Source organism: Panulirus ornatus, chromosome 38 (assembly GCF_036320965.1).
Source record: "Panulirus ornatus isolate Po-2019 chromosome 38, ASM3632096v1, whole genome shotgun sequence".
Lineage (NCBI taxonomy): Eukaryota > Metazoa > Arthropoda > Malacostraca > Decapoda > Palinuridae > Panulirus > Panulirus ornatus.
Window position 1 is genome coordinate 13,171,200 of NC_092261.1, and position 16,497 is coordinate 13,187,696.

The 16,497-nt window shown below is 43.5% G+C and overlaps 1 protein-coding gene across 1 annotated transcript in view; it reads right to left on the reverse strand.

The window, feature by feature from the left end:
• Window positions 1-1,903: 1,903 nt before the first annotated feature.
• LOC139760909 (glucose dehydrogenase [FAD, quinone]-like) overlaps window positions 1,904-16,497 on the reverse strand; it is a 25,258-nt gene continuing 10,664 nt past the window's right edge. Inside the window, exons 2-14 of the mRNA XM_071684682.1 lie at window positions 13,505-13,759; window positions 13,145-13,347; window positions 12,524-12,713; window positions 10,938-11,072; window positions 9,634-9,755; window positions 9,442-9,498; window positions 8,346-8,459; window positions 7,361-7,517; window positions 6,629-6,786; window positions 5,326-5,503; window positions 4,537-4,610; window positions 3,958-4,109; window positions 1,904-3,378 (exon numbers count right to left, since the gene is read on the reverse strand). Of these exons, the coding sequence (XP_071540783.1) occupies window positions 3,228-3,378; window positions 3,958-4,109; window positions 4,537-4,610; window positions 5,326-5,503; window positions 6,629-6,786; window positions 7,361-7,517; window positions 8,346-8,459; window positions 9,442-9,498; window positions 9,634-9,755; window positions 10,938-11,072; window positions 12,524-12,713; window positions 13,145-13,347; window positions 13,505-13,637 (1,824 nt within the window). The 5' untranslated portion in view covers window positions 13,638-13,759 and the 3' untranslated portion in view covers window positions 1,904-3,227. The remainder of the gene's footprint in view (window positions 3,379-3,957; window positions 4,110-4,536; window positions 4,611-5,325; window positions 5,504-6,628; window positions 6,787-7,360; window positions 7,518-8,345; window positions 8,460-9,441; window positions 9,499-9,633; window positions 9,756-10,937; window positions 11,073-12,523; window positions 12,714-13,144; window positions 13,348-13,504; window positions 13,760-16,497) is intronic.

The following is a 16,497-nucleotide window of genomic DNA, read 5'->3' on the forward strand; positions in this document are numbered from 1 at the left end:
TGTGGTCTGGTCCCTCTGACATGCAAGGCTCCACCCTCCTGGAGGATTGTGTGGTGTGGTCCCTCTAGCGTGCAGGGCTTCATCCTTCTGAGGGGTTGTGTGGTGTGGCTCTTCTGACGTCTGCCGAAGTTCTTCACACCAGAAAAAGACACAGACTCTCTGGTTGGGATCCGCATGATGGAGAAATGTTTTAAGACGACTCTGACGATGATCAGTGTGGAGATGACAGTCATGGCAATGAACAACAGTGATGATTAATGTGGAAATGACAGTGATGACGATGAATTGATCAATTTGGAGATGATATTGATAACGATGAACTATTAAATTTGGAGATACCACTGATGATGAGTGTGGAGATAATAATGATGATGAATGATGATTACTTTGGAGATGCCACTGATAATAATGATGATGATGATGGTGATGATGATGATGATGATAACTGAACATGAACAATGACTTTCAGTTGATGGACAGAATAAATGAGCGTCCTGGTTTGTGTTCAGTGAACAGGTATGATGAGTAATCCAAAATTTATGATACACATAATGAGACAAGTGTTCGTCTTTGTTCACTCATCATGTGATGATGACGACAAGTCATCATTATATTACAGTCTCCATCCACTTCCGCGCGAAGGACACCAAACATATTCTTTCTGATTCATTGAAGTATTTGTGTGAAATTCATTGGGTAGCTTACATGCTGGGGAAATGGAGTTGGGGCCGTCTGCATACAAAATGCCCTGTTAGCATATTTCTTTGAAATCTGGAATATGTGTATATCACCTTATCTATTGAGAATCAGTGGATTTTTGCTCTTAAGTGTGCATTGACAGTTGCACAATGGTCCCGAAGTTCAGCACTTAAGTTCAGTGTGTTGGTTTGCAGAGCATGAGCACCAGTAGTGATCTTGGATCCAGTGACGCATAGGAACATGACCATTGGTTCCAGTGAGGGCAAGTTATGAATGACGTACTGTATCTATACTGTTACGTACTGTATCTATATCGTTCCCAATACATAAGAATATAAAGCGGAGAATTCCTTTCGTAACTCACTCAAACCCATGACGATAGAGAGCCTTTAGAATCACAATAGCTACCCTTAAAACTTTATTTTCTTTATTTACTAATACTGAGAGAAAACGTTGCAAGGGTAACTATAGACATACTTCAGTTTGCATTTCTTTGTCTGAAAAAAGTGATAAAGACTGAAACAGAGGGATAGGTATTTAAAGAACGATACAATACCTCATCTGTACCTGTGAATATGATTATTCTGTGTGATTTGCGTCAGCGAAGGAATATATATAGTAGTAGTATTAGATCTTTTATGAGTAGGTACCCTTGAACTTTTACTCCCTCTTTTTACTGAATGGTAAAAGAAAATGTTGTAAAGTTGACTAAAGAATACCGTTAATTCAAAATTCTCTGCCTGAAAGAAATCAATATGGAAGGAAACTGAAAGAGGTATTGAAAGAATAGAACCATGCTACATATGTATAGGTAGTGTTGTAAGTTTTTTTTTGCGTTTGTAGCAATGCAGATAATAATAATGTAGTCTCCGCACATCATAGTTTCATCAACGGTCGTAGTATTGGCACTGACATACGTCTGCTGGTAGTACAAATGCTCTACGAGTAGCATAAGCAAAAGATAAAGGCACTTTGATAATTGATTGAGACTTCAGTGTTGTAGGATGATATCAGAAGTGGTTTGAGAAGTAGTTGTGGGAGGTTATGTTGTAAAACTGAAGGTAGAAATGATGTCACAGATTTTAGCGATAGATTGGAATATGGTATAGATATAGTGAGTCTCAGAAGTTGGGACTCTGAGACAGATGGAGAATGCGCAGGAACGCGCATGATTATGCAAAGGCAAACACAAAAACACATGGAAAGCAAAACACTGTCTTTTAATATGACTGACCCTTGTCTTGGGATACATTAAGTTACAGGAAAAAGCAGACGCTAGGACCGGATGGAAAGGGCACTGCATCTTCTCTTTCCAAAATGCGAACACGGGAACAAAATGTCCCAAATTTTATTACAGCAGAGATCAAGCATACACAGCAGTGGAGGAACAATGTCACCGTCTTGACCAAGTGTCATGAACTAAGGCGGGGGAACAAGTCAGAGGCGCAGGGAAAGAGTTATCGTTGTCGGATACGAGAATACCATCACAAACTTGCCTCTTGCCTCTGTGTTATTCCTACGCCATCCTCTCCCGTTGTGTCGCACTTTTGAGGGAAATATTATAAATGACCTTATCCTATCTGTACATATGCATCCCGGTAAAATATAATGCCATGCCAAAGCTTCAGTGATGATCTTTCCATTTCCAGGATTGTATCTATGTGATTTATGCATCCACTGCTTACAAGATAAGGGAATGACACGTCTTTGTATATTTGAGCTATCTTAGAAAACCCCACTGGAAATGCGTTCAAGCTTCGAACTTTCCACTGGTACACGGACTCGTCATCATGACTTAGAAAAAAAATAACAAGCAATGCCCTTTGGATATAACTCCCACTGGTCATCAGAGCTACACGCTATAGTCATACAAGCAATTAAGGATAATACAGCAACTGATGGTACATTACAACCTCATATTCACTAAGCGCATCAGTGTTTCATGTATTAGTAATACCCTTTCTAGTTAGGCTGCTGTAACAAGTCTGTCTCCTATCTACATAACTCGTTCACCGTTTAGCACAGTGCTCGATTACATGACACCTAACATCACTTTATTTTTCACTTGTTGAATACAAATAAAAGCAAATTGCTTCAGAGACTTTGAAGCAAAATCTGGCCCGTGATGAGAGCAGTATGTACGTAAATACCCATTAACATCAGTAGTATCATTAGTACCTTCGAGAATAATATCTGATTAACGTCAACAATGACCATTTGTATAGGAATCGCTGTAGCGATGTCTTCCAGTTAGTTATCCCGTTATCTGTCCTTCATCTTTATAAAAATACCTGAGTTAGTGTGGTGTATGAAATACCTATTTACACTGTTAAGCCAAAATCATAATGGCTTATGATAACTTAACCGGCTACATAGAATGATGATGAAATATGTTACCATAAATATAGGTGAACGAGATGATAAATGAATGTAGCGGAATGGAATGAGTGTACGAAAATAGCCGCTGGATCTTCATCATCCAGAGTTTGTTGGTGGGAGCGAGGCCCTCTCGCAGGGATGTCCCCCAATCAGAGCGGTTGTATAGTGGCGCCCCAGTCTTCCTTGATGAGATCGGCCGCCTTCTCCCCGATCATGATGACTGGAGCGTTCGTGTTGCCCGTTGTGATCAGCGGCATGATGGACGCGTCCACGACCCGCAGCCCAGACAACCCACGCACCCTGTGGAGTGAGTCAGACACAATGCACTTCATCCAACCTCCATTGTTGATACGTTAGCTCACATACAGCCTCCGACGGTCTCCTAAACCAATGCCCAAACTTAGGAAAGCTGTATAGCTAACTTTGCGACCCGCTGTAACTTACCTCATCCCAACTCCCATTCTGTAGTATTGTAGTTAGACATTATTTAGTTGAGAGATCCTCAGATACCTTTCCCGTGTAAGAAATGCTCGCCCAATGTGGTACGTTACCACACAAACAGCTACAAAGCTATGCCATACCTCGAACAAAAAGGGACGCTCCATCTATGTTGATGGCCTCTGCTTCCCATCTACTCTTGGTGCGTTCTTTATCAACAGCTTGAAAACATATCCACAGCCCATGTCTCAGTTTTCGGAGATTAAACACATGAGAAATCACTGGAGAATATACTTTCATCACTGTCATAAACAGACAGTGACAGTCCAGACAGACAGTGACTCTAGAAAGACAGTGACAGTCTAGACAGACAGTGACAGTTTAGACAGACAGTGACAGTCTAGAGGTATCGTAAATGTGGCGTCAGTGTGGACAACTTACTTGAGGTTGTGGTCGACGACGCTGTAGGGGTCTGAGACCGGACCCATCTTACAGGAGCCAACAGGATGGAAGGTGGTCTTGGCCATGTGACGGCTGTAACAGGCCCAGTAGTCGTCGGACCCTCGTGGATGGTGTTCGCAACCTGGTAGTGGCTGCGGGGAACACGACATTTGAGAGTGACATATTTACCAACGTAAAGAATACGGAAGTATGTGTCAGGCTTCCAAACACAATAACTTATCATACCTTAGAGACGTTTATACATGATGTTGATATCAAAGAGTCTATACTAGAAGGCAGAATTCACTTCCACCGAATCTTCCAATTACCTCCCATGCACTTACATATATACATCTACGAGTAAGAAAGACTTATGGGTATACTGTATACGAAAATCATGTCATGTCATCCGAATATTTGCTGAGCTAAAGGGCTTGTGACTCTGGACATTTTATAAGACATGATGTATTCATTGTAAGGGTATGGTGATGATCGGGGTTGTTCACTCCTACACAGAACTAAAAGTGATTGTGTGTGTGTGTGTGTGTGTGTGTGTGTGTGTGGGGCCATACACCGTACCTCGTCATGGAACCTGGCGCCGTGTTCTATCCTCAAGGCTGGTGCTTTGCCGACGGTCAAAGCGAACTTGATGCCTGCGGGAGAGAGTAGTAATGTTATTACTGATGATTGCCAGAATTGTACATCGCATCTGTGAAGAAAAAACAATGTGTTTACATTATAACCCATCTGTTGTGTACAAGACTCGATCGAGCCGCTGCCTTACGCATCTGAAGGGCAAGTGCAGGAGGAGAGGAGGCACTAAGTGGACGTACATATATCTTCGCTTTCAAAAAAAGAGAGAGAGAGAGTGCAGTCACTCGGTACCTCTGCCCGAAGAAGACCTGTAACAGACACGGAAACTAGGAACAGAGAGAGAGAGAGAGAGAGAGAGAGAGAGAGAGAGAGAGAGAGAGAGAGAGAGAGAGAGAGAGAGAGAGAGAGAGAAGATTAGACGTAGAGATAGAAATTTTGGACTACTAAGTTTGATTCTCCTCAAAATGGGTCAGTAATTTTTCACCAAAGGTTTACTTGCCTCTTGAGTCCTAGATCTATTTCGAGTCCTAGATTTTATCGGTGAAACTAAGAAAATAATCGTAAGGAAGCAGTTTCCTCCAGCCTTCAAACTTGATTTTGCTCAGGAATACAGCGTTGAGGGTCATGTATTGGACACAAGCGACGAAGACAAAAATCACCTGCTAGACTTAAAATCGAAGTAGTATATATATATATATATATATATATATATATATATATATATATATATATATATATATATATATAAACCAACCATCAAACTAGGATAATCACCTCTGATGAAGGTCCTGACGTCATCTGGATGGCTAAGGTAATTGGGGTCAATCAGAGGGGGAACCCTCGGGTTTCGGGACCTCAGCCTGATGCTCCCTCGACTCTTGGGCCGCGTCAGCATGGGGCCGATGGTGAAGCCCTCGTACCCAATCAGCGATTTGTAGTGTTTGGCGAAGAGCTGGCAAAGTAGGGGAGACCAATTGAAGGCTATGGGGAGGGAAAGGAATGATTATAATTCGGTGCAGAGGTAAACCAATGGAGTCTACAGGTAGACCATTAGGGACTATATGATCTAGAGGTAGACCAATGGAACATAGATGGTGTAGATGTAGACAGATGGAGCTTAGAAAGTGTAGAGGTAGAACTATGGAATATAGATGGTGTTGCGATAAACCAGTAAAGACTACGTGGTGTTATAGTAGACCAATACAAACTGTAAGGTATAGATGTAGACCAGTGGAGTTTAGATGGTTTACAGGTAGACCAGTGAGGACTATTCAGTGTAGTGGTTGACTAATAGAGCTTAGGGAGTGTACAGGTAGACAAGTGGAGACTATTCAGCGTAGAGGTAGACCAATAAAGCCATTATGGTGTACATGTAGCCTAGCTGAACTGACAGACTCGTGTAGTGTGGATGATAACAACTACTGCCCTTCGATGGTGAATTACCATAGTACATGACATTTTGTTCAGTTGGAAAAGTTCATGAAATCTCTTGTTTTAAAACTGATTTTGAACCTGCGATAAGTCCATTTTCAAAGCTATCTAAAAGGTTATAGATTTCCTTTATCTCACTTTTTCTTAACTGCCGTCATACTTTTGTCTTCATGTATCATCATTACATGTTTATCGGAGGAATAAATGGGAGTCGCATTATGATTAGTGACGGAGAACCTGAACACACACACACACACACACACACACACACACACACACACATATATATATATATATATATATATATATATATATATATATATATATATATATATATATATATATATATATATATATATATATAAGGATCTTAGGTGAAGTGTCTCAGCACTATGATAAGACCCGTGTCATCTCTCACGTAAAAATCCTACATCTTCCCTCCTTCCTTCTTGGAACTCTCCTTCTCACCTTCTTTTACGTTATCTGTGAATGAGAGAACTCTGGTAGAGAGAGAGAGAGAGAGAGAGAGAGAGAGAGAGAGAGAGAGAGAGAGAGAGAGAGGCGGGAGCCTCGTCATGTTACAGCTCATATACTTTGTTTACATAGAACTCAAGAATACAGTGAAGCTTGTCCTGGTTGCTCTTACATCCCTCCGGTATCCTATGCCATCCGTGATGAACAGGCCGTAGTCCAAGGCTGGCGTCCCAGACACAAACAGGTACTGAACGTCTGGCCAATATGGGTCTCCCTCCTCAGCCAAGCCCCAGGCGTTCACCTCAACCCCGTAAGGGCACGTCAGCGGACCTGGTGAGGATCAGAACGAACGATAGTTTACTTGCTAATCAAAGGGAATTAGCAAATACAATTAGGTGTTGTTAGAAAAGCAGTGGAATGTGTGTGTGGTTAAGGATTAAGATTTTTATTTTGCTATTAAAGAAGACAGTATGATCCATATGTGACAAATGTGACTGTAATATTCACAGCAAAGTAAAGTGTTATCTTTAAACAAAACTCACTTTACTCAGACAATTTAAGGTGTGTCCAGCTTGATGCGTGTAACATTGTAATCAAACTACTTCTGAAGGTACTACCATGCTATTTCTAGATGCCGCTATTGAACACTGGGAACTCGTGCTAAGGAATTTTTATATCTAGGATAGACGAGTCACCGTTCCTTATGGAGGAATCGGGTTAAGGACACCGATCACAACCATGAACAAAGATTCTTACGTTTACACAGAACTCAAGAATACAGTGAAACCAAAGCTGGTAATTGGTTACTACATCTTGTGAAAAAGTTAGGGGGCTTTTAGTATATATCTTAGAAGAGACGTGTGGTACATCTGTTCTGAGGCAATGCGTGCGTAGTTCAACTTACCTTGCTTCTTCTCAATATATTCCTTGATGACCTCAGGGCGAGTGATGCGGAAGACGGTATCAGCGGAGCCTTTATTGACCGTCCAGGAGAGGCCGAAGATGGACGGGTGATCGTGGAAGTTCTCGCCCACCCCAGGCAGGTCCAGCACCACGGGGATCTACAAGAGGCACATTGTGACGAGTGTGTCAACCCTTCACATGAGTATTCAGTCACTGTACATATGTATCAGAAGAAACCAAAATCAGTGTCACTGAGATACCGACGACAGCAACCTCTGGTGCGTAATACAGGTACCAGAAAGAAGCAAAGTGAATATTGTACAAACGTCCACGTCTCAGTAATATATGGGATTTCAGGAGGGAAAAGGAAACCCTGACTTGGTAGATAACAGGCTGAGATGAACGTTTTCAGGAGTGTCGAAACACATGAACATCATAGATAATAGAACTGGATGCTCTTTTAAGTCATGCCGGGAGAAGGAAGAGAGGCTTGTGCGAGGCGAAAGTAATAGAGAGGTTGATGCGGTAGGGTCAGTTTGCTTCTCACTTATAGTAGTATAAACCAGCATAAGACGCATTCACATTGAAGACATGACTCCTTAGCACCAAAATCCTAAGCAAACACGATGATCACATCTAACAGGCACTAATGTAAAATCCAGAAACTATTGGTTGTAGCACAAAGATACGCACCACATGAGTAGATGTATGGAATGATATGATAAGAGGCTTAGTTTTTTAGAATTCGTAGAGAATACTGATTCGTGTGTCAGGAATCAACGTTGCATAATATAGGAGCTATGCAAGGGAGAGTTTTAGAGAGATGCCGGCATGAAGTACTATGCTGAAATGTAAGAAATGTTTCTCATGGAGTACCCAACTGTGTGTGTGTGTGTGTGTGTGTGTGGTGGGACATCCCACACAGGACTGAGACATATGTACACCCAGAGCTGTTATACCAACCCGCCAGCCAGGCAGTTACTCACGCCGTGTTGTCGTAGGTGTTCCGCTGGCCCGACACCAGACACCATCAGCAACTGTGGTGACCCCACCGCTCCTGCAGACACCACCACCTCGCGTCGCGCCAGAACCGTCCGCACCTGCAGGAAATGTTGGTTGAGATGTCGTATTCATGATCACTCGTCAGAGTCACTTCATGTCTTAGTGTGAGTTACACGTCGTCTTTGAAATCGTGTAACCATCTCTCTCTCTCTCTCTCTCTCTCTCTCTCTCTCTCTCTCTCTCTCTCTCTCTCTCTCTCTCTCTCTCTCTCTCTCTGTAACGATGTTACAAAAACCATGATACCAGAAATACATGCCTGGCACAAACAGATGCACAGTTTCTGTAGAATAAATAGATGATTTTACAAAACGTCTGTAGTTGAAATAAGCATTGATTTCTACTCACACAATGAAGAAGGAAAGCAGTGGTTCGTAAATACTACTGTTTCTGACGTAGTCATTGTCAAGGAAATGATGAACAGGTGGGCTGGAAAATACTGGAAACAGATATTTAGAAAGCAGCTGGATGACCACTTGCTTAAGGGAAACAAACTGAGAGACAACACTGATATAAGGAATGGGCGTCATGTGCAATAAACGTCTTGTAATACCTGGTAAGCTGCTGCATCCCATGATCACCGTGGTAGCTCAAGGATGAGCCGTTATGATGTCTGTTTCTTTCCCACACGGCGAAGCTTGAGGACTTTTTAAGCCCAAACGACCGTTTCGAAAAAGCTGATTTTTTTCACTTCCTCCAGAACTCTCACATTATTTTCCTTCGTTTCATAATATCCGTTTTCTCATTATCCCCCTCTTTAACCCGTTTTATATTCAATTAGACCTATCTTGGACATGGACTCTTGTCCGTGATTGGAGCCTTAGGTATAAAAGATCAAGAAACTGATCAAAAATGTGTTAGTAAGGAGGATTTTCCAATCCCCCTCTGTTTCCGACATCTCTTACTCGTCCCCTGTGAACACACAAGGGATAAGCTGGTGGCGTTCTTTCTTCACTGTCACCAGGGTTAGTGAGAGCAAAGTGTGGGAGTAATGTTTCTATACAGTCAAAGGTACAAACAAACCTTTCCTCGCTGTTCAAAACGGACTCCTATCGCTCGTTTTTGATCATCAATCAGTATCTGAAATGAGAGATAATCTATCATGAGTGATTAAAATTGAGTACACCAAGAGTAACAAATATATCTGAGTGACGAGTATAATACTCGTGTGTTGAATACTATCGGGTGAAGCGTATACTTGGGCAAGGGGTATACCTGGGTGACGTGGGCGTTGAAGGCGACGTGCAGGTTGGGGCGGGAGGAGGCTGGCTGGATGTATCCCACAGCTGTGGATCCCCGACGACCGTCTCGCGTCGTGAGGTCAGGGATGGAGAAGCCTGGGCGAATGAGAGAAGACAGGTACAGAGGCCACCTACTTCACTAGCAAACTCGTAAAAAAAGATACCATTAAAGATAGTCACTTCACCTCTATGTACTAGAGAAAAATGTTGATATTATCTACGCTTTTGTAATATAGATGATGAATATGTGTATTTCATGGCTTCATACCTCCATATGTATTAGATATATGTATGGATGGTCATGGTCGTATCCTTTTCAAATTTCGTGTCATGATATCAGAAGGTGAGGGACATCCGACGTCTCGAGAGAAGTAGGTGGGACGGAAGGCGTCTCTCACAGGCACAAACATTTGCTGATGCCAAACAGGCTTATGAGCAAACACTCGGGCCACACTTGTTTAAGCCACTCAACCTGTGTGTGTGTGTGTGTGTGTGTGTGTGTGTGTGTGTGTTGCGAGTACCCCAACTCAAGCTGTTTGTACTATGAGCTTCCACTCAACTGCGTGTGTGCTGTGTGTTCCCACTAGGGTCAGCTGTGTGTGTGTGTGTGTGTGTGTGTGTGTGTGTGTGTGTGTGTGTGTGTGTTGAGTGTGTCCTTGTGAGTTCGCATTACTCTTAATGATGCCTCACTGTATCAGTGGTGATGTGCGGGCGCACACACACACACACACACACACACACACACACACACACACACACACACACACACACACACACACACACACACTGTGACAGCCTGATGCAAGGCTGAGGCACAGCTGACCAGTCCTAAAGACAAGATCGTACTCGACCGTGGAACATGGTGACACAGAGTGGACTCATCCATGCAAATCTCAAGGCTGTTTCAGATGAGAATTATAAGGTGTGTGTTTGAGCTGCAAAATTCCTGGCATGAATATTCTATCGTGTTGACCGTCTAATACACACGGAATGTACGAAAGTAAGTTGGTCAGGGTTAAGTTAATATTGAGATATATGAGATTCTTGTAAATATATATCCACCTCATCACTACCATTGTAATAAGTTGTTTATGTGTTATAAACATCTGTATATATATATATATATATATATATATATATATGTGTGTGTGTGTGTGTGTGTGTGTGTGTGTGTTTAAGCATATATTTCCTTATTCTTTCATACGTGGTAACCTCGTGCCTATAATATCAATCTTAAAAGAAAAAAAAAGATCGTAGAACTTTGATTCATTCACTTACCTATCTGCTCTGGCCCGTTGGGGTCAATGATGTCATAACCCAGCTGTTGACCAGCCTTCAGTATACTGCGCATGATGGGCGTGCCCCATCGCTTGTCGTCCACGCTCGATGGGCCCCCGTGGCCGTGGTAGGAGGCTGCCCATCACCAGGAGAAAGAAATCATGTGAATGATATGCACGAAAATGTATTGCATCCGGTAAGAGCTGGCTAGACGCCAGACGCGCTCATAGCTTGAGAAATTCACAGATATGTATTCAAGGCTGCGATGCAGATATTTTTCTTAGGAAACATTAATATTTCCAGGATTAAAGCATAGAAATAATGATAAGCGTTTCCTTTCTCGTGTGTGTGTGTGTGTGTGTGTGTGTGTGTGTGTGTGTGTGTGTGTGTGTGTTCTGTGTGTGTGTGTGTGTGTGTGTGTGTGTGTGTGTGTGTGCACATGCGCGTGCCTGCGTGCGTGCGTTTGTGCATGCATGCATGCGTGTGTGTGTGTGTGTACATGCGCGTGCCTGCGTGCGTGCGTTTGTGCATGCATGCATGCGTGTGTGTGTGTGTACATGCGCGTGCCTGCGTGCGTGCGTTTGTGCATGCATGCGTGCGTGTGTATGTGTGTGTGTGTACGTGCGTGAGTATGTGTGCGTGTGCATACCTCTTATACCATACCAAAGCACTAACCTTCAAGATTACAAAATATAAAAGAAAAACAATTCTGGAATATCTTACTCATTTTCAGATGCCTTACGAATGACTAACTCTTCTACAGCGATCTGACACATACGTTGTAGACAGACATACACAATAGATCAACCAAGTATCCTATCTCAAACGAGAACCACATTACCAGCGAAGTGTTTACAATGATCTCTGAGCACCAGGTGTTGTTCGAGATTCCTCTGTTTTTTTTTTTTCTGTTGGTCGTGTTTATAACTTGTCTTTAATGTGGTCTTCATGGCCTTGCACACTCGATAGGCCTAATTCCTCTCCCCCTCCACCCCCGTAATTCAAACCCAGCCGGCCATCCTGTAGAGAAACTCTCTAGTAACCTGTACACTTAGAGGTGACCTTGTCCTTCATCTCAAGGCCAGGTGAGCCCTTCCTCTCTCTCTCTCTCTCTCTCTCTCTCTCTCTCTCTCTCTCTCTCTCTCTCTCTCTCTCTCTCTCTCTCTAGCAGCCCACCTGACCTCTAACCAGTTTTTTTGCTGCAGCTTTCTACCCGCCTGACTGGTTTCTTCCCCCGGTTCGTATACTACTTTATACCTATACCTGGGATGACATGCTATACAGACACTCTCTCTCTCTCTCTCTCTCTCTCTCTCTCTCTCTCTCTCTCTCTCTCTCTCTCTCTCTCTCTCTCTCTCTCTGTTTGTGAGGTGATCACTACGCGCTAGCCCTGTCATCATGGCAAAATCTCTTCGTATGCTCTCTCTCTCTCTCTCTCTCTCTCTCTCTCTCTCTCTCTCTCTCTCTCTCTCTCTCTCTCTCTCTCTCTCTCACTGTGTCTGGTTCCCTGTATCATCGTCCAGCCGTCTGTCTGGGTGTTGCTTGGCCTTGTGGTAGCCCTTCGCCAGGCGGTACTCATCACTAACCCGTCTGTGTGTTGCGGGTCCCTCGGTAATCCTCGGCCTTCTTGAAATACTTGAGGACTTCTTCATAGCTCCAGCCTGGGTTCCCCATTGCCTCCCAGTTGTCGAAGTCTCTTCTGTTGCCACGGACATACATCATCCAGTTCACGGTAGAGGAACCGCCGAGGGTACGCCCAAGAGGGAATGGACACGTCTGCGGGGGATATGGGTATACAATTTTGGTTATACAAGACAAAGAAAGGTTCGTGTGGCACCGTCTGCAATGGGTAATACAATGTTGCCATCACTAACAAACAGATAACTTAGGTATTGTATTCTATGGTACGAGTACACTGTAAAATTGTGCTATAAGTTTTAGTTCTTTTATTTTACGGTCGAGGCTTCAAAGCCACGGACCATACATAGTCCACATTAAGGCCGGGTCGTAATTGATATATGGAGAGGATTGTGAAAGAGTTGAAAAAAAAAAGAGGAGGCAAAGGGCAAGTATTGAAGAATTTTGGAGGAAGTGACGAGCCAGCCTTTTTAGAATGTGCCGGACTTTAATTATTAGGGAAGGACATGAGAAAGTAAAGAGTTCCTTGGCGCCACCAGCCCCCAACTTGGAAGGATATGTTAGCTTACCCGGTTAACGTAGCCGCGAAGTGAGTGTTTCTGCGGCACGGTGAAGTAGTTCCAGTCAGCGTCGCTCTCCATAAGGACGACGTTGAGTCCCGGGACTGTACTCTCTGGCGGCGGTGGTCCGCCAGACTCGAGGAGCAGCACCCGCCACTCGCTCACCTCCGAGAGTCGCGTCGCCACCACGCCACCAGCTGACCCCGACCCCACTGTAGGGTTACAATAAAATTAGGACATCTTTCATCCTGGTTCGCCGTTTCCCAGCTGACCAAAGTGTCTTATTGGCTCACATTCACAATCAGTTTTGCCTTTGTAGCCTCAAACCCTTCCTCCTCCTCCTCCTCCTCCTCAAAATAATGGACATACCGACGATGAAGTCGTACTGCTGCAGCAGCCTATCGGAGGCATCGTAGTCATGACGATCTGCTTGCCGGAGCATCATCGTCACCAGCAGGCGCACCAGCGACCCAGGGATGAGGCGAGATAGTCTGTATATCATCCTCGTGTGTGTGTGGGATCCGCGCGCGATGACAAGAGAGATGGCTGATCTGGGCGGGTATTCCTCCGCCGGTGTAAGCCAAGTACTGTGTACCAGTCCTCAGTGCCTTAGATTCATCATATCTGTAGATTGATCAAAGAAAGGTTGCCATTGGGTAGTATATCATGTCGATATACAGTTACCTGTCAATAAGGAGTAGATAGATAGATAGATAGATAGATAGATAGATAGATAGATAGACAATATATATATATATATATATATATATATATATATATATATATATATATATATATATATATATATATATATATATAAACAAGTAGGCAGAGAGACATATGCACATTATTGATATACGGGCAGGAAAATAAGAATTTAGATTACATAAATACTTATTGGTTTCCCCTCTTCTGGTCCTCCTCTATCAGTTCTTTGTGCTTCTTTGAGAGCGAAGTCTGTGCTTATGTATCTGGTGTGTGTATCCCGACACAAGGGAACAGTCATGCAAGACGGAAATTCCACGTAATGAGGAAATCAGGGGGAAAAAGTGGTAAAGTGATGTCATCAAAAGAAGATCGCAAAGAGAAAAAAAAAGAAGAGCGATGTTGAACTGTTGTGTGGTGGTGTTATGGTGGTAAGAGGGGGAGCCTAGTTGATGGTGGACACCTGAGTTGATTGAAGAGGGACTTACGACAGAAGCGGACCTATTGGAATGAAGTGGGAACCTACTGCATGAACGAGGAAGCGGACCGACAGCGCGAGGTGCGGAAACGGAACTCCAACACGAGACACGTGAGACAAGAGGGCATCCAACCCGCATATGTGTGGGAGAGACGAGAAGGTCGATCGGCTTTCAGAAATAATTCAGAAAATATATGTATTCAACCAAGGAAAGATGTGTAGGTAGATGTGCGAGGCGTGGCGGTGCTGGTGTTGACCTTACCAGTCAGTGTCTTCTTACTGTGAGGCTACGCCTCCCTCTCTCTCTCTCTCTGGTAGCTTCCTCCTTCCTCCCTCTCTCTGCCTGCCTGTAGCTTCCTACCACACTCTACCCACTGGGTCGATCTCTCCTGTTGTTTCACGTTTATTGAGAGGTGTCAGCCAGTCATTTTGCTGTTCGTCGTTAAGACGTGCCTACTGGTTCGTATTTGGTGTCTTACCGAGTCACTGACTGGTCCTTGCCATGCTCCGCTCACAACGAGCATTGAATATATAAGTACACGAGACCCGTCTTGGAGATCTTGCTCTTAAGGTTACTATAAAAGGTATCGCTATAAATCCTGTTCATTCATCCTTACTTCCCTCTTGGCTTTGCTGCAACTCTCTGAACAATGATCATTCGATGGAAGTCATTTTTTGATATCATACCATCATATAGGTTTCGTATATCCAATGCAGTCCATTTTTCATATTTTGGTTCCATATTGCGATGCATTCAGATTCGTAGAGGACCGATGCCCAGATCGTCAACTTATGTTAAAAAGAAGAAGACATTAAGAAAAACATTATACTACATCTACCACGTTGATATTTTCCTGAATTCTCATGAAACAACTTCTCACCGTGTATTTATCTTTGGATCAGGACTGTCATAGACCTATTTAGACGATCTATGTACGTCAATAATGGGAGAGGGGGGAACAAAATTATATATATATATATATATATATATATATATATATATATATATATATATATATATATATATATATATATATATATATATATATATATATATATATATTTATTCTACTGGGGCAATCGTGGCAAACGGATCAAAACACACATGTCCTAAACTCATAGTCGTAAGTTCCAGCCAAGTAGTTTCCAGCTTGAGTAAGCGGGCCACTTCCGACCGCCCTCTTGGTGAGTGAGGAACACCTGAACACGACTTCACAAGTGAAAGGTTGTATGGACGTCACGCTGGCGTCATCACACCCCTTTGTTCCATAGTGAGGTATACAATATGTTGTAACCACACCTACCCCTATGGTCCTCCCATCTTGGTTACACCGTGAGTGAAAAGCAACCTTTGTCGAGACTCTATCAACATCAGTTGACGAGACAACGCAGTCACGCCAAAGAACCTCTCGTTTGAAAGGAGACCATACTGTCCCTGCTCCTGAGCGTAGCGTAGCCTGGGGGATGCAGGACCCCTGTAGTTACCTGTATTCATCGTTGATGAAGCTGTTTAATCTCACGTGAATGGAATAGTCTGATATACACACTACAGAAGCAAGGACTGGTAGGAACACACTGTCACTTTTAAGACAATCAGATGCAGGTGTTTTGTATAGGCCATGTGATGTGCGATCCGTGGGGGCATTGTACAGGTATTGTGTATAACCCGGGTGATGATATACGCACAGCATTCTACAGGTATCCCTTATAACACACCAGATGCATAGCCTTACAGCATTCTACAAGTAGCCATTATAACTCATATGATGCACCACCTGTACAGCATTCTACAAGCGGCTTATGTAATCCATATGATGCACCATCTGTACACCATTCTACAAGCGGCTTATGTAATCCATATGATGCACCATCTGTACACCATTCTACAAGCGGCTCATGTAACCCATATGATGCACCATCTGCAAGCGGTCTACAGGTGGCCATTCTGTGACTCAGCTCATAAAGCGGCTGTAAAGTGTTGTGGAGAAAGTGCGCAAGTTTCGTAACGACGGGGAGGCACGCTGTGTGTTAAGGGAACGTGCCACACACACACGAGCTATAGGGAAACCTCTCTATACGGTAGTGAAGGTGCGCACTGTGTGGTATGGGGGTGAAGGCACCACAGGGCTCTGACAGTCTCTCCGGGATGTTGTGGTGGTGTGGGTTTTGATGTGGAGGT